The 25,487-nt window shown below is 53.1% G+C and overlaps 1 protein-coding gene across 2 annotated transcripts in view; it reads left to right on the top strand.

The window, feature by feature from the left end:
* The first annotated feature begins 308 nt into the window (after window positions 1-308).
* The window catches only part of EFHD1 (EF-hand domain family member D1), a 41,929-nt gene continuing 16,750 nt past the window's right edge, over window positions 309-25,487 (top strand). The window contains exons 1-2 of one of the 2 annotated variants that reach the window (XM_036859015.1): window positions 309-684; window positions 23,069-23,216. In XM_036859015.1, coding sequence (XP_036714910.1) covers window positions 392-684; window positions 23,069-23,216 — 441 coding nt within the window. In that variant the 5' untranslated portion in view covers window positions 309-391. Of the gene's footprint in view, window positions 685-1,819; window positions 1,910-23,068; window positions 23,217-25,487 lie in introns of those variants that run through there. The other variant, XM_036859016.1, reaches the window with a different exon arrangement.

The raw sequence follows: 25,487 nt of genomic DNA on the forward strand, positions 1-25,487 counted from the left end.
TCCCGGTGCCGTTCCCCCGGGGACCACAGGGTCCCTGGGCTCCCTGGGAGAGGGCGGCAAAGTCAGAGTTGATCCGAGGGTCCACTCGTCGTCCCGGGAGGCGCTCAGCTCCCGGTCTGGAGCCCCGGGTAGTGGAGAGCGGGTCGACGTCCCCGGGACGCGGCGACACCTGTGGCCTGTGGCCTCTGGCCGGGCGGGCGGTCCCCGAGCCCCAGCGCCTCCTTAAAGCCGCGGCTCCGCCCCGCCCTCCCCCTCCCCCCCTCCCCCGCCCCCGCCCACGGTTCCACCCAACCGCCGGGTCCCCGCCGTCTTGGCGAAGTGTCGCAGAGTCGCGAGTCGGCGAGGAGCGCGCTGTCAGCCCAGTCCCCGCGTCCCCGGATCCACCGCGGCCATGGCCAGCGAGGAGCTGGCGAGCAAGCTGCAGCGGCGACTGCAGTGGGAGGAGGTGGACGGCGGGCTCCCGCCTGCGCCCCGAGCCGCCCCAGTCCCCGAGCCCCAGCCGCAGCCGTCCGCCTGGGCGCCCACCGCCAGAGCCGACGCCGAGCTGAGCGCGCAGCTGAACCGACGGCTGGACATCAACGAGGGCGCGGCGCGACCCCGCCGCTGCAAGGTCTTCCACCCCTACTCCGAGTTCCCGGAGTTCAGCCGCCGTCTCATCAAGGACCTGGAGAGCATGTTCAAACTGTAAGCTCTCCGCCGCGTCCTGCGCCGTGCGCCCCCGGGGACCCTGAGCCCGGGAGGGAGGGGGAGGTGGCGGTGGGTTGGTCTTTCTGGCTGGGAGTCCCGGGCCCCGCTTGGGGGGGGGGGGGACACAGGGTGGGATAGTGCAGGGGTTCCAAGGGTGTCTTTAGCATTTAACCCAACGCCCCCCAGATCCAGCGCGCCCCGACCGATCCCGGCGCGGTGTGGGGGGATCCAGCGGGGTCTGGGACACCGAGAGCGGGAGCCGCCGTTCTCCCTGACCCAGGTCAGAAGTTCCCCTCGGGCAGCCGAGCCCGAGTCCGGGGCTCCCGGGTCCCGACGGCGGGTCCCGCCCCCTCTGCGGGCTGGCTCCGAGATTTGCCCAGGGCGCAACTTCTAGGAAACAGAGACGCGCCGCGCCTCACCTGCCAAGTTTATCTCCCGAGGGAGAAATTAGCCTCGTTGTCCTTTATCTTCTAAAACAAAGGAGGAGACTTATCCTTGGCTGCCGCGCGGGGTTTGATGTACCAACAGAGACTGAGAACTGGGAGTTTGTTAAACTCTTCACGAAAGATCAGTACGTTCCTGGAGCGAGCACGTTCGGGGAGCCTCTTGGGAGCGTCGCCTTGGCTGTTTTCCCCCTTCTTGCCTTTTGGGCAGGAGGCGCCCTTCCGGAACCGGACAAGGCAGCTGGCAGCTGGTCCGGCGGGGGCTCATTCCGGTCCTGCCGTGTCAGCCCCATCGGGCGGTGGAGGCAGCGTAGAGAGACCCCCAGTAGTCGGCCTTGTAGCTTGGCAGCTCCCTGGGCCTCAGTTTCTTCATCTGGAGAGTGGGGGAAGTAATCGTCCCTGCCTTTTAAGGCCAGAAAGTATTTTGCACACCGTAAGCTCCTAACTGAGCTATTAATATTAGTTCCAGAATTGGGCCAAGACCGGAAAAATGCCTGGGGGAGCGGAGGCCGCCGGCCAGGTCATGCTTGGGGCGGTTTAAAATGCGCTTGGAATGTGTTTGTCCTCCCGCGTGGAGGTTCTATTTAAAGGCGCTCTGACCGGCGCTGTGTGGCGGGAGCCTGGGCCCCTTCCTGAGGCTGGGCTGTTGTCCAGCCCCAGCCCCTGCGCGGAGGTCAGCAGAGGCTGGTACCCGGAGCCTCCGCATCTTCTCCGCTTCCCTGACACGCTGATTTCCCCGTCCCTAGCTTCCAGACACTGATCTCTGGTGTTAACACCCGGTAGGTCTAATTTGGGCCATTAAGGAAGGCTGAGTTGAGGCAAAAGAATGCACTGGGGCAGAGACAGAATAGTGAATGGTGCGTCACAGCCCCTTTGATTTATTTGGGGTTATGCCTTTCCTGGCATACTGCTCCCCCTTTGGCTGCGCCCAGGTCCCAGCACTTCCTCCCAGTCAAGCTGGTTTCAGAGAGGGCATCTTGGGGACCTTCTTCTTCCAATCACTTTGGGGTGATTCAGATTTCTTTCATTTATTTTTATTACTATTATTTTTTTCTGGAGAACAATCTTTGAAAGGATGTTTGTTTGTTTGTTTGTTTGTTGGCTGCCTAAGAGTAATAAAGGGAGTCCACACAATCAGAGGGGCTTGGGAGACCAAGCAAGGTGGCGTTGGTGAGGAAACAGATCCTGGAAGAGGGTCAAGCTAAAGGGAAGGCAGTGTGTGGTCTGGGGTCCCACAGAGCTGGCAGTCCAGCCTGAGCACGAGACTTCTTTCTCCAGAGCTACTGTGTCAGTCACAAGTCAAGGTTGGGTTTTCTGTCACTTGCAACCAAAATTGGCATAAACAAAAAAGGGATTAATGGGTTCATAAAACTAAAAAAGGACTGGTGTCAGGTATGGCTGGATCAGGGAGCTCAAATGATGCCATCAGAGCTTAATTTCTTTTTCTTAAGCCAGCTTCCTCTCTGTGTTGTCCCCATTCTCAGGTGGCTTATCCCTGGTGGTGGCAGTGTGGCCACAGCAGCTCCAGCAAGTCCAGTGGGAAGAGTAACCACAGCAAAGACCTTACTGCGTGTGTGTCTTTTGTAGCTTTGCTATTGCTTCTTATTGGCTCTGAACCAATTGCTGTGGCCAGGCCTGAGCCACATGCCCCACCCCTGCGGAGACTAGCAGGGGGACTGGCGGTGGGGCTCTTGCTGAGGAGGGGGGATTTGCGCTGCTCACTGTGAAGGGCCTTCACAGCTCCATCCTGGACCTGACTGCGGGCAGGCTCAGGCCTTCAGCCTCCAGTGTCCTGAGGCACGAATGGCGGCTCCGGTCATGAGGCAGTGGCATCTGAGGCACGAGTCATTGCAAAGAAACCTTCCTGGGGGTTTCCCCCCATGTCCTAGAAGGCAGGGGAGGCAAGACTGCTCAAGTTAGAGTCGGCCCAGTGGTGGCTGGAGACACCAGTGTGGCAGGAGGAGCCTCACAAGCGTAGGGTCAGACAGGGCCTCGGACCTGTGACCCTGGGCAAGCTACACAGTCCCTCGTAGCCTTAGTTTCTTGCTGGTAAAAGTACCACCTTCCCATGAGGGCCAGGTAGCTGCTGTGGCTGCCAGGGGCAGGGGCCACTCGGGGAATGATATCTCCCCCAACAGTGGTTAGGAAAGGCCCCCCCACCCCTTAAACCTAGTATCAAGACCCAATTATCTTAGGACTTCCCTGGTGGGCCAGTGGTTAAGACGCTGTGTTTCCACTGCAGGGGACACAGGTTTCATCCCTGGTCAGGGAACTAAGATCCCACATGCTATACAGTGCGGCCAAAAAAAAAAAAAAAAAAAAAAAAGAGACCCAATTATCTGTCATGAGTTTGAGGAAGGTGGGGCTATAGCCCCCTCATTCCAGGGTCATTAGCTGTGATCAAGGGCAAGTTGCTTAACCACTTCTGTCTTTTCATCTGTAAAACGGGGGCAACCCTTTCTTTCAAGGGTTTGGTGAGAACTGAGTGAGAGGAGGGGGTGGCCAGTGCCAAGTCAGCATGTGACGTGGAACAGGGGCCTTTTGCTGAAGGCTGTCCCCCCCACCCCTTGGCTCCAGGCCCCATGTCCATGTTTAGAACCCTTCCGCCCTGCCGTGCCTTCAGGCTGCCTTGCTACCCACACCCGGTCCCCCCCCCCCGAGCTTCCAGACCCAGCCTCCTCCAGCTGAGCCCGATGGGGTTCCCCTCAGGTGCTTCCACCCAGTTTCCTCACCTGGGAGGCAGCTGAAACTTTGCTCTTCCCACCCCACCAGGGTCAGGGACTCCCCAGTCTGGGAGATTTTGTCACTTGGACATCTCTGACACAGCTCTGCTTTTGGTCCTCATCTATCCTCGGTGCCGGGCACGTGGCAGTGACTCTAGTCGATAGACAAACCTCTCATCTCATGGAGGGCCCCCTATGGTCACTAAGTCAGACTAGCCCCCCTACCACCCCCTGGTCTCTCTGCCATCCTGCTGCCTTGAGCTCGCTCCAGGCGGCCAGCTGGCTCCAGGACCCGCTCGGCCGATCTCGCCAGCCCTGGGGGCTGCCTGCACCCACTGCCCTTGCCCAGGCTGCGGTAGGCTGTGGGCCCCCTCCTACCCGGGAAGGCTGCTGTGGGGCTTGGCATTTGGGGATTTGCCACCCGTTGGCCTGGCAGTACCACCTGTCCTGTAGCTGGCCCTCCGCAGCTGACGAACTCATGAGGTCCCAGCTTTGCTCACAGCCCGGCCCAGCTTTTCTGCTGGCCCGCTTTCATGTTTTCCTCTTCCTGCTGTCCTACTTGACGTTTTTAAAAAACGGCATGACTTAAAAAAAATTTTTAAAAAACAAAACTACATCTGGGTAGGTCCTCTTGAAAACCTAATTTTTGCTCACATCCCGCTCCCCGCGCGCACTCTTGCATCGAAACTTTTCTGCGCATGCTTTGGCCACTCTCTGAGGGCTGGGCAAGCAGACCCCTTTGTGGTGCCTCTTCCTGGAGAAGCCCTGGGCATGCCCACCCATCCCCGACTCGTCTCCTTGCCCTGTGGGTGTGTCACTCTGCCATCACCCTGTCCAGTCAGCAGCTGCTCGTTGCCACACATCTGCCCCCAACTGAAATGTGTCTTTTTCTTTTTCCTTTGGTTTTTATGCATAAATTAAAAAAAAAATCGTGAAAGATCTCAACTTGTTTTCCATGCTTTCCACATTCTATCCATTGCAGAAACAGTGTTGTGAGGCTGTTCAGAGCATGAACTGGGAGCCGGGCTTCCTGGGTTCAGACCCCAACTCTGCCACTTGCTACTTGGAAGGTTACTACTGAAAAGCTCTGTGCCTCGGTTTCCCCTTATGTCAAGTGGGGATAGAAAAGTACCTGCCTTGTGAGTTTATTGTGGGGATTAGATAAATTCATGTATATGAAGCAGTTAGCTCAATGCTTGGCCCATGGTGAAGCCAGTAAGTTTCAGGCACTAATTTTCACAGCCATAATTTTGGTGGATGTGCAAATTGTGCGTTGTCCTTTTTGTTAAATAATTTACAAACACTTTGCAATGTTTGGTTTCTCCTTTGAAGTTGATTTCACCTGCAGCTTGAGCTGTGGAGTGGAGACATGGCCGCTTGGTGGGTAATTGGGGGCAGTCCCAGGTGGCCGCTTGGTGGGTAATTGGTCCCCCTGGGACTGCCCCCAGGGCTCTGTTGAGGGGACTTACTCATTCTACTTCTGGGTGAGTGGATGAGTGCCCTAGGGCTGCTGTGATAAGGACCACAAGCTGGTGGTTTAAAACAAGAGAAATGTATTCTCTTACTGTTCTGGAGGCTGGAATCTGAAATCAAGGTGTCAGAAGGGCCACGCTCGCTCCAAAGCCTCTAGGGAAGAACCCTTCCATGCCCCTTCTAGCTTCTGATGGTTGCCAGCAATTCTTGGCATCCCTGGCTCACAGACGCATCACTCCAGTCCCTGCCTTGATAGTCACATGGCGTTCTCCCTGTGTGTGTGTGTCTTCACACGGCCTTCTTGTAAAGACACTAGTCCTTGGATTTAGAGCCCACCCTAATCCAGTATGACTTCTTTTTTTGGCCACGCTGCGTGGCTTGCAGGATCTTAGTTCCCCGACCAGGGATCAAACCCGGGCCACGGCAGTGAAAATGCTGAGTCCTAACCACCAGACCGCCAGGGAATGCCACAGAGTGACGTCATTTTAATTCAATTTATTATATCTGCAAAGATCCTATTTCCAAATAGGTCACATTCTGAAGTTTTAGATAGCTATGAATTTTGGCAGGGGGGACCCTCTTCAACCCATTACTGCCCCTGGGCAGAGGTGCTCTGTCTATGTGCATCATGACATGTCAGAGTCTTAACCACTTTAGATTGCTTAGGTGATTTAGGAGGTCTGAGATGTAACCAAAGCCAGAATGATTCCTACCCTCAACAGAAGGGGAATCAGTCTTCTCAAAGCCTAACCCTATTTCAAATGGAGTTGCCATCTAACTACAAAAAACAAAACCAATAGAAAACCCCCAACTTGTGCCAGGAGTGCACTTACTTTCAGCAAGAATTTCACTTTTAATCCGTTTCTAGATCCAGATTCTGATGTCGCCTTAGAGTTCACTCAGAACCTGACTTGACCAGAACAAAGTACGCCTGTTCTTTTTGTCCGGGGCTATATAGATTCATGCAGACACTGCAAAACGTGCTTTGATCTTTTAAATTTGATTTTCCTATTTAAAAGTATTTCGCTTAGGGATCTCTTACATTTTCAAGGTTTAAAAAACCCTGGATCCTTTCCAGCCTGTGAACACATCAGCTTCTTGGAGCGGGGGTCATTTATTTGTCTTTGTATTGTTGGGACCTACCACAAATGAGCCTGGTGTGTTATAGAAGAGAGAGAATTTTCTAATGAGTGTGGGAAGCCAGAGGCGTCACCAGCCCCGCCAGAGAAAGTTCACTCTCCGTTTCCAAGAGTGTTACTGGATAGGCTGGGCCAAGAGAATAGTGGCCTGATTTTAAACGGAGAGTGAGAAGGCCCCGAAGAAACTGACTCTACAGTGTGTGTCCAGGGCTGTAATACGAGCTGGTGGAGCGGTCAAGGTTAGACAGGAAATTTTAATTACCCTGGGCTTATCCAGAGGCCCCTTTCAAAGGGAGGTAATGAGGGCAGCCACTTAAGGGCAGACCCAAATACAGCATCTTAAAATGCAGCTGTGATATTCTTGCCGCATACTAGAAGCCTGTGTTTCAGTGCCCCAGAGAGAGGGTGGGGAGAGGAGCCTTTGGCTGTGGGAAAGTTGTCTTTTTATCAGAATCGGAAATGATGACATCATGGACGCCCTGCCAGGACCTGACTCCCCATCACTGCTGAACCCCGAAAAGGCAGGGCTGCCCTGGAACTCTTCATTTCTCATCTCCCCCACCCCCAGTTTCTTTTTCTCCTCCCTAGACTTTTCTCTGAGGGAGGGAGGAAGGGGTGTGGACTTGGAGGGCTGGGAATTTGCCAAAGGGGTGAAGGGAGCCCCGTTAGGGAGGTTTACTGGGGAGGTGGATCTTTATCTTTATCTTTTGAGTGAATTGCCTTATACACGGGGAAAGGTGCATGGAGATAACTGGAAGTTCAGTGATTTTTTCCCCCTTAGAGAAAGGCGAGGGCTTCTGACTCTCCTGATTGTCTCTTTAGTGCACGGTGATCCACCTTAGAGTTGAAATTCCCTCACCTGCACTGGATTTTGCACATTTGACTATTCTGCTTGAAGGTGGGGCAGGATAACCCAGGGCTTGTCTGAATTCCTGGCGGGCAGTCAGCCAGAACCCAGGCCGGCTTCTGTTTGGGGCCTTGGTCTCTGGCAGAAAGACGCTGTAACTGGGAACTATTTCTTAGAGAGAGGTTTGCACTGGTTTTCTTTGCCCAGAGTGTGATGTCGGGGGAGCTGGAAGGAGGTGCCACCGTTTCTGGCAGTTTTATCTTTTTTTTTTTTTTTTAATTAATTAATTAAGTTTTGGCTGTGTTGGGTCTTCGTTTCTGCGCGAGGGCTTTCTCTAGTTGCGGCAAGCGGGGGCCACTCTTCATCGCGGTGCGCGGGCCTCTCACTATCGCGGCCTCTCTTACTGCGAGCGCAGGCTTCAGACGCGCAGGCTCAGTAATTGTGGCTCACGGGCCCAGTTGCTCCGCGGCAGGTGGGATGTTCCCAGACCAGGGCTCGAACCCATGTCCCCTGCATTGGCAGGCAGACTCTCAACCACTGCGCCACCAGGGAAGCCCTGGCAGTTTTATCTTTGCAGAGAGTTTCCTTTCTCCTCATTCCTTGCTCCTCACCTCCTTTCCCTGGGAAGCCTCCTCCACCCTCCTTATTACAGAGAATCACGTTTTGTGAGAATTCGAGTGACTTATTAAAATCTTACATCATGCAAAAAAAAAAAAAAAGTTCTTTTTCCTTTCTCTCTTGCAAAATTGGTTAAGTGCCTAGTTTCAAAGCGTTAAGGTCCAGGGGACTCTAACTTTATTTATACTCTTAGCCCTGTGATACCTCCCCACCCCCCAGACTAACTAGTAAATAGAAATACCATCTTCCATTGAATTTGGGGGGCTCGGTGGACACGGGCTACATCATGTGTGGTTTCACGGCATGGCCGAGCCGGTGATCTCTAAGGATGTGTCGAATGAATCAGGTCTCGGGCTCTGGAGCTAGTGGCTGCCAGGCCTGTCCGTGACTTGGGGAAGAGATACTCAGTGTAGGATCCCAGCACACACGCTAGGTTTTGCACAGCTTGCGATTATTAGCTTCCTGCTTCATGAATATCTATCTATCAGGTGCACTCTTGCAGGCTCACACTCTGCAGCCTCCCCCTGCTTCTGTGTCCCTTCAGTGTTGGTGACTGAAGGGCTCCACTGGTCCTAAATGCTAGATGGTCCTTGGAAGGCCTACATACAGGGATATCTGAGTTGTTGGAGCGAGGACTGTGCCATCCTGCAGGATGAAACTCTACCTGTGCTCAATGGCCTGCCAAGACACAGACCCAAGTCCCGCACTGAATCCTTCTTTGGTTCCAAGGCTGCACGGACCTCCTGTGACCCCTTTCCCAGCGCTCCCACCCCTGGGCTCCCATGGCCAGCACTGTCTGTACATTTGCTAATGTCTGCTCCTGTGATACCATCATGATGATAATGATGAGCCTCTTTCTCACCTGCTGTCTATGAGCTATTCATTCATTCAGTTTTTTCATTCATTCAGTGAAGCACATGCCAGGTACTGGGATTATACAGATTGATCTGGAGGGGTTTCTGCCCTCAAGAAGCTCTACGAACTCTGAACTATGGGCTGGATTTAACATGATGCTGCTTGACAGGGAAGGATGCAAATCCTGGAAAAGCCATCCACCACCACCCATGTATAAGAAACCCCGGGTAGCCTAGCAGGCACTGTGAAGATGCTGCATTCAGGGCAGGGGGTGGTGGTCTTCCTGGACACAGCCAGCGGGGAGCAGGCAGCCAGGACTGGGAAGGGGTTCAGGCCCTCGATGGGTCAAAGGCCTTGGGGCCGAGGCTCTTGGAGCCAGAGGATGGGAGCTGAGAGTCTGAAGTCTGGTGGGGATCTGCTCGACCTCAGGGGGCAGAAGGTGGGCAATGAGGGTTCAGTGAAAGGAAGCCACGGCCTTGGTTCAGCGTAGAGAAGAAAGAACTTTCTCATGGTTGGAGTTGTTGAGAAATAAAAAGAATGGTCTTAAAGCTGGTAAGCCCCTTTTCTCTGGAGTTCCATTGGAAGGTGTGGTCTGTCTTCGTGGAGTGAGAGTTTTGCAGCAGGGAAGGGTTGGGAGGCTCTTGGGAGGCTGTGGGATAGGCTGTACGATGGTCAAAGTTCCTTCTGGGCCAGGGTTGGGCCAGCTTGGTCCGTAAAGGGCCAGGTAGTAAATCTGTTTTGGCCTTGTGGGCCCTAGGGTCTCTGTTGCCACTGACTCTGCCACTGTGACCAAAAGTAGCCACAGACGATACGTCAAGGAACCTAAACTAACTGGCATGGCTGTGTCCGGATAAGACTTGGTGAGCAGAATTCGCCTGCAGGCTATAGTTTGCCGGCCCCTGTTCTAGGCAATTGCTTTGGAATCTTCTGAATCCTGAGCCCTGTGAGCCTTCGGTGGTCTTGCTCATCCCTTTCCTCACTTCTCGGCCTTTCTCCCTGTCAGTGGCCTGGGGTTTCACTGGCTGGGGCAGACTGGGAGCCCCCAGGGGAAAAAGAGGCAGAAGCAGAAGTGGATGGCAGAGTGATCCCAGAGCCCTAGGACCCCAGAGTTGCTTCCGGAAGATTATTGCTGGAGCAGGAACAACATATGTATCTGCTTCTCCTGCCAACTAAGAGGGCCGGGCAGCTGGTGCCCTGCCGCTGGGATCCCTGGGTGACATTCTGCACCCTGGAAGGGCTGCCTTGGTGTTACTTCCTCTGAGAGGTGGTCCAAGGTGTGTTTGAGCCAGGCTGTGGTCAGGAAGGGCTTAGGGACTTCCCTGGCGGTCCAGTGGTTCGGACTCTGTGCTTCCACTGCAGAGGGCACGGGTTCGATCCTCCGTCTGGGAACTAAGATCCCACAAGCTGCGTGGTGCGGCAAAAAAAAAAAAAAAAAAACAACGAAAAACAAAGAACAAAAGCCCTCCAGATGTAAAGGAAAATGAAAACTAACTTGGTTGCACAGAGACCTTGGCCTTGGGTGTCTGCCTCCTTGAGCCCCGTGGTTAAAGCAGGGGTTCTTCATCTCAAGTCTTTGGACCCTCCCCCTTCTCCCTAGCCCCTCCTCCAACCTCCCTTATTCCCTTTATCATCATGAGTCGAGTGCCTCTGATTTCCTCTCCTTTTAGAAGGGTCTCCAGGTGGAGAGGCGGGGGTGCATGTGGCCAGCGCCATCTTTGGTGCGCGTCACCTGCACTGATGGCTCTGGTTCCTTTCAGTGCCCGCCTGATGTTCTGCTGCTAACGGCCCTTCTCTCAGTGTGGAGGCCTTTGTACAAGTCGTGGGTGGGTAGGTGTGTGTGTTGGAGGGTGTCCAGGCCTGGTTTTATTTTCTTTCAGTCTCTGCCTAGCTGCCCCCCGTGTTGCTGAATGAAGGTAAATTCTTTGATTTTGGAGGCGAGGACTGGTGGTCTATCTCCACACAAGGCTGCCTCTGGCTGACACTACGTCCTTAGCACTCTGCCAGCTCGGATCAGGTTTGCAGGAAGTAGAAGGATGTCGTTCAGGACTCATGAACTGTCACATGCCTAAGGCCGGCCCTGCCACCCCTTCCTGGTAAGAATGGCAAGGGACCCCAGGGCTGTAGTTGATCCTAGCCTTGGGATTAGGCAGCTCCTGGGGAACCCCAGCCCCACCTGGCAATTCTCACCGAACACTGTGCCTGGGACCGTGGTCCCCGGTCATCAACCCTCTACCAACAAGATCTGGCTGCTGACAGGCTCAGCTCTGCGCCCACAGGGACATGGTGAGCTCTGTCTCAGCCTTGGAGAGGTGCTGGCCCCCGATCCTGTGCAGCTCTGTCCATCTTGGCCTCAGTGACAGGGTCTCTGTCCCCTCCCTAAGTGGCTCATGTGCCCCACACCCTTCCCTACAAGGGCCAACTGTATTGAGCACAGCCACTGCTCACAGCCACTGCTTACAGAGCACCTGCTGTGTGCAGGCACCGTTCTCGGCATTTACACATCGTAAGCACTGTGAGATGGTGCTTTTATCCTCCCTCATTTTACAGATGGGGACCGTGGGACGAAGTTCAGACTCTTCACGCTGACCCTCAAGGCCGGTCACAGCTGACTACTGCATTCTTCTCTCTCGCTGGTTGCCCCAGCCTGGCCCCATTCTTGCTGGGCTGTTGGTTCCCCACAGTCTCTCTCCCATAACCCCCAATTTCCAATCTGTCCATTATTATTGATTCTTAGGAGGTTCCCCTCCCCCTCCTCCCAGGTGTTTGCCCTGGGAAAGCAGGGTTCGCTCTCTAAGGTGGAGTGTGGCTGACTTCTTTCTTCCTTCAGTCCCCAGGGCTGGACCCAGGGCCACAGGCAGGGCAGGGGTACCATGACCTCTGTAGAGGGGCCTGAGCTCTGCTTCTGGAGCTGCCCTGAGGCCCTAATTACGGCCCCAGTGGAGCTTCCCAGCTCCCAGGGCTGTCAGGAATAGGAGCCTTCGGTGGGGTTGTGTAGTACCCTCCGGCAGTGCCACCAACCGCGTGACACAGGGCACCTGCCTGTAAGTGAGATGCGGAAAAAGGAAAGTGACCACCTTCTCAGGTTGTCCCCAAGATCGCGTGACCACTTGGTGTGCAGTCGCAGCCTTAATTAGGTCACTCCAGTTCCAGCCCCAGGTTCTTTCCACTGAGAGAGCTGCAGGTCCAGGCCCCTAGCAGGGCTGCTGGATTTAAGGTGGTGCCAGCCCAGAGGAAGGACACTGGAAAGGGGCCACCGGCAGGGAAGCTGTGGGTGGAGGCTCTGAAGACCCAGAGGCTGGCAGCCCAGGTGCTTTTCCTTTCCATGTGGAGGGACGGCTGAGTCCCCCCACAGTCCGCTTCCACTGGGCCTGTAGCCCCCGACCTCCCCCTCCCTCAGGGCCTCCCCCTGGCCATTTCCCTCCCTGGCTCCTGGGCTTGGGAGTCGAGGGAGTGTGGGTCACTACTGGGGGTACACCAGGCCTAACTGGGTCTGGGGGTGGAAACCCCGGGTTGTTTGGGGTCACCCATCCCCGGAGATCCACAGGGCTCCTGGGGATTCCCAGGCAAACTAGGTTTCCAGGGGCACCTCTGGCCCAATTTCCCAGCCCATCAGGCCTTTTATAGGAGGTGTTGGGAGCCAAGGGGAAGACACCCCATTACTACAGCAAAGAACCACCCTGGCTCATTTTGACACCCCTGATCAGAAGAGCCCTTGTGGCCTCCCCATCGCCTCCATCAGAGTGTGCTCAGGGCAGGCGTCCCCTGGGATGCCCTTCTCCCCCCTCCTTCCTGGATGGATAACTGGTAACTCTAAATTCCCAGATCTACTTGCTCCATTCCCTGTTCCCAAGCGAGTCCCCAGCCGCCTGCACTTATCCAAACCCAGCAAAGGTGCCCCGATTTCAAAAGGACCAAGGGGAGACCCCAGGATTAGGGTCCTTCTCTTGATGAGAAATTTCTCTTAATGAGCCAAAACTAAAAAAGTGAGCCCTTACTGATGAGTTTACGGATAAGCTGAGAGTTTATCTGTCTTCCTGTAATCTTGGCAGCAACTGGACAAAGCCCAGAGAGTAACTCGCCCAAGGACACACAGCACAGGATGTCACCGGAGCCTTGAACCAGGACAGTCTGACCCCAGGAGCACACTGCCAGCCCCTGCTGCCCTCCACCTTCCTCAGGAGGAGCCCAGCAAGGCTCCAATAGACGAATTGTTCCCTGCCACACTTGCCAGGTCAAAAGCTTTCCAAGGCTTGTCCCTCTCTACCTGGTCACTTGCGGGTTCTTGGCATCTGTGCCCTCAGTGTGGCTGAAGCACTTAGCACTCCTGGCCTATTAACTGGTTGCCACCGGCACGTTCCTCTGGAGGGTGGTCATGGGGGCTGGCTTGCTTTGTTTCCACACTGGGCTGCTGGCATCAGTGGGAGAGTTTGCGTGGAGCTGAAACCTCCCAGTCTGAGGTCTTTTCCGCTGCTGAGCTACGGCAGCCAGTCTGGGAGCACGAGGCTGGGGGAGCTTGGTGCTCTCTCTCCTCCTGAATCCGCGTGGGAGTCCCTGGCAGGTGCAGTGCACTACCGCTGCAGGTATTTGGGACAAAGAGGATTTCCCTGCTCGTCTCAAAAGCCTGGGTAGCAGCTGCCTGACTCTGCATCCCCTCTGCTGTCTTGCGGGGCCCTGAGCACACAGTGGGTGCTCTGTAGGGGTGGGGATGGCCCCTCAGCTCTGCCCTGCCACCTGCCCTTTCTTAATGAACTTCCAGACACCATGTGCAGAACTATAGGAGGCTGTGGTTAGGGAGACCCAACTGGTCTCCTGCAGCCTGTAAAGATGTTGGCCCCTTACCAGAAAAAGAAGGATATTTCCCAGGAGCGAGTCCCCGCAGCACTGGCTGTGCACAGGACAGGTGAAGCTGTGCTCACCTGCACCCACTGCCACTCCCAGCTCACCTTCTCTCTCCCCACACCTCTCCACAGCGAGGACTACTGCATGCCCCCCAACTGCTCACTCCACTCTCCCCCCACCACTGCCCCCCTAAATCCATCCTGCACATCGAGCTGAGGGGTCTTTCTGAAACAGCCATCTGAGGTCACTTCTCTGCTTCACACTCTTTGGGGGTTGCCCTTCTTACCCGTAAGAAGACACAGCTCTCCCAGAATGCCTTGTGGGAGCTGGCCCCCTCCCCCCTTCTGGGACATCCCAGCACCTCTGGACTGCACTGGTGACAGGGGCTCCCTCCCAGGGCTCTGCAAACTCACTCCTGTTAGAGCCAGCTCTGCCCATGCTCCGGCCTTATCACAGCTCAACTGTGTACATCTGCCTCCCCGCTGGGACTGGTCTTTGTGCTTTTCTTCTGCTCTGGAGAGGCCCCAGGTAGATGTGAGCCAGGTGACTCGAAGAGCCAGACATTCATCCCACAAAGGCGGCTGGGAGCAGCTTGATTGGAAATCCGACCCTGGGCTCAAGCTTTTGTACTTAATTCCTCAGAGTCCCCCTTCCTGGGTCCTGCTTTCTCTTACTTTGCATGCAGTTGTAACACACTTGGAGATGTGGTTTCTCAGTCTGCAGCAAATCAGAAGGATGAAAGGGAGGGAGGGAGGGAGGAGGGAAGGGAGGGAGAGAGGGAGGGAGAGAGGGAGGAAAGAAAGGGCAGATAATTTGACAGCTAAGGGGGACCTACACAAAATACAGGAAACCAGGACCTCAGAGAAGGGGCAGGCAGGGAAGCACGGAGGAACAACAGTCCTATGGGCTCGGGGGACCCTGAGGCTCATCTGGATGGCACAGTTAGGGACACCCACGGGAGAAGCAGGAAAGCCCCAGGAAGGGCTACCTGCTCTGGCGATAGTCTGGCACAGTGCCCGTCTCCTAGTTGAAAGAGCCTGGGCAGCACGGGGAATCTTGTGCAAATGCAGGTTCTGATTCAGCAGGTCTGGGAAGGGACCTGAAATTCTGCATTTCGAATAATCCTGGATGACCGTGATGCTGCTGGTCCGGGGACCACACTTTGAGAGGCTGCCAGAGGCTGCCTGTCTGAAAAGGCAGTGCGTGTTTCCCAAACAAGGCCTTTCTGGAGAAAAGCCGGTGTGTTCCCATGTTCTGGGTCTCTGAGGCATAGGTGGTTCCCCCCAACACTAAGAGTAAGGCATTTTCTGGGGCAATCCTCCTGAGAACCCCCCTACCCCCTGGGGATCCCTGGGCAGTTTCTGATGGCTGAGTTTCAGGCAGACAAAGGCTGGCCTGCTTCTTTCTTCCTTGATAGCAAGATTATTCTGGGGGGGTGAAAACCAAGAAAACCCAGGGGCTCTGCACAGTGGAGCTGAGAGAGCAAGCCATTCATGGACCAGCACTGGGCAGACATTGGAAACCAGCCCCTGCGCCCTTGCTGCTGTCTCCTTACTGGCAGGCCTTTGGTGGGGTGAGGATTAGGGGTCACCTGGGCCCCTCTGGCCAGGCCAGGGGCTTTCCCAGGTCATAGGCACTCAGGGTGGTGGGCCCAGTGTTCAGGGATCTCAGCCCATCCTGCCTCAATCCACCCCATTCCCCTGACCAGTGATGACCCCAATCAGTTGAGTTGGGAAGGCTTTTCAAGTGAGCCCTTGGAAGACAGCTGTGATGCTCTCATACAGGACAGGCGGGGCGATGAGAGTCACTCATCAAGGGCTTCCTGGCAATTCAGCCCAAGGGGCCACAGCAGCCTGTGGATTTGGGTTTCCTCCAGAATGCTAAAGATGGTAGAGGCTGTTTGAGGCCAGTGGGTGTGGGCAGCTCTTCAGAGCAGCAGCCCTGGAAGATGTCTGCTTCCTCTTCACGGCTGCAGACAGGTCCTACTTTTAAATATAGCTCCCTCCCGTTGCTTGCTTACTGGGTGCCGGGGGCCAGTGCTGGCGTGTTATCTCCTGTTGGCCCCTCTACAGCTCTGCAAGGCACAGACAGCTCAGTTATAGTCAGCCTGCAGTGGGCTTGGCAGCCCGTCTCTCCCAAATGAATGGCAGGGCTGGCTTTGCACCCAGGCCTGTGTCTGCGGGGCCATGTGCAGTGCTGATGGAACTGGAATCTCCCCCTAACAGATCCTGGAGATTAGGAAGATGAAGGGAATGAGGACATTTTAAAGCAAAGACATGGAAAAAGCTCACCAATCCAGAGGAGGGCTAGAAGGAAGCCCTAGGAAACAAACAAGGATGCGGGGTCTTGGAGTTATGAGTGAGGTTTCTTGTTTTTTGTTTTTTTAATATCCTGGATTGCCTTTAACAAGAAAAATCTTCGTTAAAATTTAAATTATAGAAAAAAACTGGTACAGGGAGCTAAGATGTTGGTAGGGGGAGGAGCCAAGGGCTTAAGGGAACTCCAATGAGCCTGCAAGCATCTGAAAGATATAAACTACTGGGAGGTGGGGCAAGGAAATATTTTGATGGTTAGAAATAGGGGGAGAGGGCTTCCCTGGTGGCGCAGTGGTTAAGAATCCACCTGCCAATGCAGGGGACACGGGTTCGAGCCCTGGTCCGGGAAGATCCCACATGCCGCAGAGCAACTAAGCCCGTGCGCCACAACTACTGAGCCTGCGCTCTAGAGCCCGCGAGCCACAACTACTGAAGCCCGTGTGCCACAACTACTGAAGCCCACGCGCCTAGAGCCTGTGCTCTGCAACAAGAGAAGCCACCGCAATGAGAAGCCTGCGCCCCGCAACAAAGAGTAGCCCCCGCTCACTGCAACTAGAGAAAGCCCGTGTGCAGCAACGAAGACCCAATGCAGCCAAAAATTAAATAAATGAATAAATAAGTAAATTTATTTTTAAAAAAAAGAAAAAGAAATAGGGGTAGAGCGATGCAGCTTAGGGCAGGTTTGTAGGGAGAAGGAGAGCCCCAGATGAGCCTAGGGCTGGAGCTCCCTCCCCGACTCCCCTGGGGCCTGGTCCCACACCTAGTGGGTGGCCCTGCCAGCTGGGCCCGACCTGGGCAGGTTCTTCTAGGTGCTGCTCCCTTTCCATGGGGCTGGATTCCAAATTGCAAGGAATGTGATGGAATTTTTGTGGAAGGACTGGAAGCAAAGGGGTTTCCAGAATGAAGAAAACAAATCCGACCGCATTCATCTCTCCCACGGGCCCAGAAGTTTGGCGTAAGGTCACCTGTTCGCAGATGGCCTTGTCTCAGGGGGTCCTCACGCTGCAGTTACTTGAGGAGAGGGGCTCTGAGAAGGTTGAGGGTGAGTGCTCTGCCCCCGGTCCAGCCTTGGGGCCCTCTGCTAGGGGTCCTCACCTCCAGCTTCCTTCAAGCGCACCCACAGTGGAATGCATTGCTGAAGTTGTCCTATAGCTTTCAGAAGGGCCTTTATCCGTTTAACACCTTGCTTCCCCAGGACACCTCTCTGCCTCAGCTTTGGCTGGCTTGTCTCTGTCAACTGTCACTGGAGGGGCCACGTTGGCATCCTGTAAGGACTGACCTGCTATCAAGTCTTTCTTCCCCCAAACCTACGTCTGGTGGCGGTGTTGCCCAGCCCTGCGGTCGGGCTGTGGGCTTGGGCATCAAGTGGGGATGCCCCGGGGCTAACCTCGCTGGGCCTAGTGACCTTCGGTTGGTTGACCTAGGTGGGCTTGGTTTCTTCGTCAGCCTGACAGTGTGACATTCCTTAAAGGAGTGTTGGAGGGTTAAAGCAGATCAAATCTATTTGAAGGGCTGTGTTGGTGAGACCGTTTCTTCAAATGTTCGTGAGACATCGGTATTCTCTCGGGCAAAAGTGAATAATGTTGCGTATGTGGGCAGCTGGTGATACCGCACTCCGAGACCAGAATCAGAACCCACACACATGTGGGACTCAGCAACATGGCTCCAATTATTCCTACCGAAGTCATCAGATATAAACTGTAAAAGGTGTGAATCGCACAGTTAACTAGTGGTCTGTTTGTTGGGACATTGTGTATGCACTCTATCCACCCCCTGGCTCCCCACTGAGTTAAGGGGCACATAGTAGAAGCTTAGTTCGTGGTCATTCCTGCCTTCCCTGTTCCCACGTGAAGCCGAGCACCCGCTTGAAAGCGCCAGGTTAGTTCTGATCCACAGCAACTGGCTTCACTGCACCCCTCAGCTTTCACGACCTGTCAAATGGGGTGACTCATTACCACCTCACAGCACCGCTGAATTAAATCAGGTGATTTAGCACAGTGCCTGGCACTTAGTGAGCACGCAATAAACAGTAAACGCAGGCGGCTATTACGAATTCTTCATAGGACTGTCGTGAAGATGAAAGGGTTAGTATATGAGACAATGTGTTGGGAACTGCAAAGCAGGCTAGTTGTAGTTATTAGGGGCTTTGAATCCCATTGTGTGTGCGGAACGCATATGGTAGTCGGATTCTTTGAGAGGAGCAGATGAAACAGGAAGTTGATGAGGGGGACCTGGGAGGTTTTTCCTGCCTGTCTTGCCTATGCAGGCCCTGAAGGAAGTGGCTGTGGACAAACCCTCGGAGATGGTCACTTTAAAGAGGGAAGGATGCACTTCTGGATTACAAATCCCAGTTCCATGGGGAGGGGCGAGGACACCACTAATGTGGTCAATTTATGGTCCTCCCAGGACTTAACTATGGGCTTGGCTGGTGCTTCAGGCAGGAACAAAGGGACGCAGTCTTTGCTGAGTCCCTGGGAGTTGAGGCAGTGGCTGACTCGTGACCCCTTTCTTTCCTGCCCTTCTTGCCTTGGAGACATCCCCTCTCAGTCCACACACAGGCTTTATTCGTGTGCCAAACTGGTGCTCCTGGCAGGACACCTGGCCCTTTCTTTCTTTTTTTTCTTTTTTAAATTTATTTATTTATTTTTGGCTGCGTTGGGTCTTCGTTGCTGCAAGCGGGCTTTCTCTAGTTGTGGCGAGCGGGGGCTACTCTTGGTTGCGGTGTGTGGCTTTATTGCGGTGGCCTCTCTTGTTGCAGAGCATGGGCTCTAGTCACACGGGCTTCAGTAGTTGTGGCTCGTGGGCTCAGTAGTTGTGGCTTGCGGGCTCTAGAGCACCGGCTCAGTAGTTGTGGTGCACGAGCTTAGTTGCTCTGTGGCATGTGGGATCTTCCTGGACCAGGGCTCGAACCCGTGTCCCCTGCGTTGGCAGGCGGATTCTTAACCACTGTGCCACCATGGAAGTCCTCTGGCCCTTTCTTCTGTCTGGGATTTGCCCACCAAGGTGGTGTGCTTTTGCTCCCAGGCCCATACTCACCAAAGTGGTCAAACCAAAATTTCCTGCCTATTGAAAGAAATTGGAATTCCTTTAACCTGTCACCCAGACTTTGCCAAGGCCCTTTCTCACATATTTGTCCTCTTTCTTAGGCTTGGAGAATGTTTCCAGCTTGAGGGCCTAAAAGAGGTTTTCCAACCCTTCTTGACTCTTCTCAGTTAGAACCCCAGAGAAATGCCAGGGATAAGGTCTCCGAAACCCTCTCTGCCACGACCCTATGTTGACTGCCGTTTGTGCTGGGGAGGCTGAGCTAGCTGTGGGTCCAGGTGAGCGGGGAACCCTGGTCCTTCCTGCCCCTGCTGGGTGAGGACAAATTCCTGCCTTGTTCCCTGACCTGTTCTTATCTTGCCCCAATTCATCTCCTGTTCTGGGGCCCCCTCCCCTCTCTTTACCCCTGAGCTTTTCAGCTGCTCTCGTCCTCCCTTCACTTTCCTTCCTTTCTTCTCTGAGTTCAGACACCAAACCTCTGCCTTTGCTCCGAAAGATCCACATCTTGAATGCATCCCCCTTCGTGGCTTCAGTCTCCTCTGCAAACTTCGCAGGAACGTGCACTATTCGCTGAGCAGCGGGCAGAGGACATTCATTCACAATCTCGGCCTGGAGGGGAACATAGGGGCCGTTTAACGGGCCGCCTGCCTAAGGTAGAATTGCCCTGAGGAGCGCTTCCCAAAGTGTTTTCCTTGGAACACTCGATTGCTTAGACGTGCCTCCTCCAGTGGAAAATCCCTGAACACAGAGGATTGTGTGGTCGGATGAGTCTGGGTGCTGTTTCCCTCTGGTAAGTTTCAGACACGTGACCATATGGAAGGCTCTGGAAAGTTCCACACTAAAGAAGCCTGTTTACTTTGACTAGGACTCCCTGTAACAGAGACCGTCCCTCCGGCCTGTTTGTAAGAGCTCTTCTCACCTCAGGTCTTGTGTTAGCTGTTTTTGCCAGCAAGGTCTTCCTTGTGCTTGGCTAATACCCGTCTCTGTCATGTCCACACACAGAGCCCAGTTCCGGCCGTCACCAGCTTGCTGAGATCCTTTGGGCCTAGATTCTGTCCCAGCTTTGTGTCACCAGCAAATTTGATAGTCAGCACTCTTCCTAGGCGGCCCTACACCTAACAGGCAAGCCATGGCATTCCCTGGCATTCCCCAGAAGCCTAGTAGAGGGGGCTTGCTGACTCTGGTAGAGATAATAGGTCAGTCATCATAGTTTTCTGTTGGACCAGCTTGACAACCCTGTTTCAAAAGCAAATGAGCATATGACCTAGCAATTCTACTCTTGGTTATATACCCAAGGGGAACGAAAACAAATGTCCACAAAAAAACTTGTATGTGAGTATTCATAGCAGCATTATTCGTCACAGCCATAAGTGGAAACAACACAAACATCTATCAGCAGGTGAATGGATAAACAAAATATGGTATATTTATACAATAGAATATTATTCAGCAATGAATAAAAAGAATAAAGTACTGATCGACGTGTGCTACAAGCTGGGTGAACTTTGAAAACATTATGCTAAGTGAAAGAAGCCAGACACAGGTCGCATATCGTACGATGCCATTTATATGAAGTGTCCAGAATAGGCAAAACCATAGAGACAGAAAGCAAACTAGTAGTTGCTAGGGGCTGGGGAGAGGGGTATGAGGAACGACTGCTACAGGGCATGGATTTCTTTTTGGGGTGATGAAAATGTTGAGGAGTTAGATAGTGATGATGGCTGCACAACCTCGTGAATATGCTAAAAATCACTGAGTTGTGCAATTTTAAACGAGTGAATTTTATGGTATGTAAATTATAGCTCAGTAAAGCTGTTATTTTAAAAAGAAGTGGGCACTTGTCTGGCAGTCCACTGGTTAAGACTCCACACTTCCACTGCAGGGGGCATGGGTTCGATCCCTGGTCGGGGAACTAAGATCCCTCATGCATGCCAAAAACAAAAAAAAAACAAAATAAATCCATAAAAAGAAGTTAAAAACCAAGTAAATGAGGCCAATCCTTGAATTACTTTTAGGGGACCCGTGGCAATCATTGCGTCCTCTTTTAAGTGCCATCCCTTGATAATACTAGATCCTGGGCTGGTCCATCTGTGATTCATACACTCTGCCCGCTTCCCGGAAACCACGCTGGAACACCTGTCTTGTCCTTCAGGGTCCTCAGAGCTCACCAACAGGATTCCAGGGGTATTGTCTGTGTCCTTTAGCATCTCGCAACGTGATCCTTCCAGGCAGGGAGGGAGTGGGAGCCCAGCGGGAGCGCAGACCTGCTTGAAGGAGGTGGCGTTTGCTGAGGCACAGAGGGCTGCCAGCGATCAGAGGAAGAAGGGGCGGCTCCCCGGCTCCAGGGGAAGAAAAGGCCACTGAGGAGGGTGGGTGGAGGTATGTTCTGGGTGGGAGGAATGGCATGAGTCGGCCACTGTGGCTGGAGCAGGGCACACTGGGGACTACCGGGCCTCATCTCCAGCGTGACCACATGGGCCTCAAAATACCACCAGCCCACAGGGTTAGATTTCTGGTTGCCCACAGGCTACATTTCTTGGCGGCTGGTACTGCGGTTCCTAACAATGGTGGTTTCTTTTGTGGAGCTGGGGCTGGGGGGTGATAGACAGTGAAGAAGCCTGTTTTGTTTGTTTGTTCATGTATTTGATTTTTACGTTTACCGTCTTAACCGTGTAAGTGTTGAGATCAGTGTACGTTCACATTCTTGTGTAACCCTCGCCACCGCCCATCTCCAGGACCTTTTCCTCATCCCAAACTGAAACTCGAACCCGTGAAATAATAACCCCCTCCACCCCCCGCTTCCCCTGGTCCCTGGTAACTACTTTCTGTCTCTATGAATTCTAGATACCTCATATAAGTGGAATTATGCAGCGTTTGTCCTTTTGCGTCTGGCTTATTTCAACCTTAGCATAATGTTGACAATGTTCATCCACGTTGTAGCATGTATTAGAATTTCATTTTTTAAATGGCGAATAATATTCTATTGCGTAAATATATAATATCCCACTGTATGGATATATCTCATTTTGTTTATCTGTTCATCTGTCAGTGGACACTCGGGTCGTTTCTGCCTTTGGGCTATTATGAACGGATTTGTTTCTGAAAGCATGATGTTCATACCTGAGCAACAGGTGATCTCTGGGGAGTGGAAAATGGGATGGACTTGACGGGAAAAGAGCCAGTGAGTCTGTGAGGAAGCTCCATAATAGCCCAAGTGTATAGAGGAGGGCGGGGGTGGTGGAGTGACCGGGGCAGAAGGACAGAAGGCTGAGGAGGGCTCCACGGGGCTGACCAGGCACTCGGGAGTAGAGGGCAGGGCCAGGACCCCTGCCATGGGGAGGCTGGGCTCGTTTCCTGCAGGTGGCTGGGGGGTGGGGGGACAGCCAGCAGAGGTGCTGGCTCTGTGTCGAAACTTGGCCAGGAGGGCAGAGCCACCACCCTGCTCATCTGTGACACACAGGTGTGACCATTCAGACCTGGAGACTAGATTGTGAGCTGGAGGGCAAAGCATGAAACCGCAGTGCTGGGGCCAGGCCTGACTCACAGCCCAGCACCAGGGCGGGAAGCAGTTTCCAGAGACAGGAGACCAGAGGATGAGAGGAGGGGTTGGTGGAACTGGGAGCAGCGGAGACCCAGGGGCCGGTGACCAAGGGGAGGCTTCCAGAACTGTCAGTTGCTCCACGTAATAGAGTGGGTGCGTGGGGCGCCCTGCAGCAGCTCTTCTATGGTCCAGCATCAGGAGGTTCAGTTGATGTTCGTTGACCCAAACTGGGAAAAATCAAGGTAGACGAGCATGTTTTTCATCCTCAAGAAACTTATGGCCTAATTAAGGAGTTGAAAGACATGAAAACACTCCTGCAGTACAAGACCCACTTTGAGTCATATCCCGCAGAGCCCCAGAGGTGTTGGAGGAGAGAGAGGGGACCCTTCCAATGCAGTGACCCGGGTGGGCACTGCAAGGCAGGAGTCTTTTGAGTCATTTTTTCAGTAAATAAGGCCAAAAGCATTACACATTTGGTAGATTAACAAGTGTCCTTTGGTCCTGGCCATGGCCATCCCTCACCAGCACCCTGCCTTTGACCTACAGGTATGATGCCGGAAGGGATGGCTTCATTGACCTGATGGAGCTGAAGCTGATGATGGAGAAGCTTGGGGCCCCCCAGACCCACCTGGGCCTGAAGAGCATGATCAAGGAGGTGGACGAGGACTTTGATGGCAAACTCAGCTTCCGTGAGGTACCTGCGTCCTGCTGGCCCTGAGCCCCTGGAGGAGGGGGGTGGCGCTGAGTGAGAGGACTCACAGATTTACCATCCCCTGGAGTGCAAATGGCTTTGGCCTCTCTTGAGTGCTGCTTGGATATTTAACCTACAGTTCTGCTTTTTAAAATAAATTTAAGGAGCTAGTGAACCACAGTGCTGGCATGAAAAAATGCTCAGCAAGCAGATTGAAAGTCAGTGTGGGTAGGATAACCTCATTTGGGTAAAATGGTAAGTACTGAGAAATCTGGAGGGATGTTCACCAAAATATTCATTGTGGATGTTTGTGGGTGCAAAGTGTTGGTGGTTTTATAATTTTATACTTAAAAAATATATTTAAACTGTTAATTTTATAACAAGCATTTAGAAATAGTAAAAAAAAAAAAAAAAAGAAAGAAAGAAAGAAAGAAAAAAGAAATTATACAAAGGGTCTTACTCTGTGCCCATGGACCATACCCTCCAAACAGGTCCAAGGATGGGTTTTTTTGGTCTTTGAAACCCTGAAATTGTGTTCGTACAGATATCTTCCTGGAAGAGCACATGGCGTCACCTGATCCCCCAATGGATGAAAACCTCAGCCATTTTTATTGTGGGGAATAAATCTCAAGGCCATTGGGTTCCTTCCATGGCAAGGATGCAGCTCCACAAGGAAGGGAATTCCATGTTTTGTGTGTTTGAGTCTTGCGGAAAGGTTTTTAGATATGTCAGTGACCTGTTATTAGAATAACTTTAGCGACACCATCCAGGCTAAAGGCTTGGACATTAGCCCAGCTGCTGTGGTCTCATTTTCAGTCGTGTCTCTTTTGGGGCCCTCGGAAGTTGAGAGAAGAGAGGACTGTTCTTGTCTCCTGGTGTTTAACCTTGGTTATTCCAGAAAGAGTGGAGTGCAGGCATCCTGGTTTCTGAGAGTGAGAACTTTAGCCAAATACTGGTCATCTTTTCAGGCTAGATAGGGCCTTTGGATGCTCTTCCTGGGGGTCTCTGCAGCTGACCTAGCAGCCATGAGTCCCTTCCCCAGCTGGCCTTGCCTCTCACTGCCCACAGATCAACTCCAGAATCTTCCATCTCTTCCTTTCCTGAACTGGCGGATATGGAGATGGATCACGAAAACCTGTGTTGGGCATAGCGCTCAGGATGACCTGGTACCAGACTTCTCATTTCAAGGCTAAGGAGCTAGAAGACCAAAAGGGTCAGCACTTGCCTGAAATTAGGTCCCAGCTCAGGGCTGGGCCTGGGTTACAGCCTCCCCCCATCATTCACCACATTCAACTTCCCAGCTGCCTCTCTGTCTCCCTCGCCTCTCATTTGGTTCCTTTGTATCATTCATACATCATGCTGGGCATTGACTCTTTCCAATCTGGGTACCCCTGGAGTATAGAAGGTAAAGGATCATGCCTTGGCGAAGCTTTGGAGGCAAGGTTGGGGAAAGAACTTCTACGGCAAAGTTGTGACCTCTGGAGAACAGAAATTGAGGGTGCTTAGAAAGTCTGTGCAAGTCAGCAACTGAGCTAAGACACAATCCCTCCCCCTGTTTTACCCAGGAGCCACCGAAATGTGCCCCTCTCTGCATCCAAGATGCTCAGTTAGCTTTTGGTTAGCTGCTGGCTTGGCCATTTCGCGCAGACGGTGGACATCAGAGGCTTGGACATCTCCAAAGGGTTTTGTTGTGGGTCCTCAACCTGCCTACAGGCCTTCGGTGACATTCACATTCAGTCTTTTGTCAGTTCAGGGCCCCACTGTGGTCCCAGCTCTGGGAGTTGTACCCAGAGGTACAGGATTTGGACGTGTAGATGCATTTGCCATTAATACTCCACAGCCTAACCTCCTGCTCTTAGTGTTTCACTCTGCTGGTTTCTGCACATGTTGTAAGCCACTAGTGGGCCGATGCTGCGTTTGTGTAATGAAAAGAGGCTTGCAGCCCAACCTCCATCTTCCACACAGAGCTGCATAACTGGAGCAAGTTATTTTACTTCTCAGCTTCAGTTTTTCTGTCCTTAAAATAGGGCTGTTAATAGCTTTTGCTCAGGACTGTTTCGAGAACCAAGTTCTCTTTCTATGCCTCCATCAGTTAGAACTCTTGATTGCAAGTGAGGGAAAGAGAATGCTAGCTAATTTAAACAAGAAAAGAACAAATAACTATTGGCTTACATACCTGGGAGATGAAGAAGTGGAAGTGCTTTAGTCACAAGTAATTCAGAGTCTTCCTCTTGCCGTATCTTGAATGTGCCTTTTTCTGTGTCCACCTCATCT

Source organism: Balaenoptera musculus, chromosome 7, assembly GCF_009873245.2.
Source record: "Balaenoptera musculus isolate JJ_BM4_2016_0621 chromosome 7, mBalMus1.pri.v3, whole genome shotgun sequence".
Lineage (NCBI taxonomy): Eukaryota > Metazoa > Chordata > Mammalia > Artiodactyla > Balaenopteridae > Balaenoptera > Balaenoptera musculus.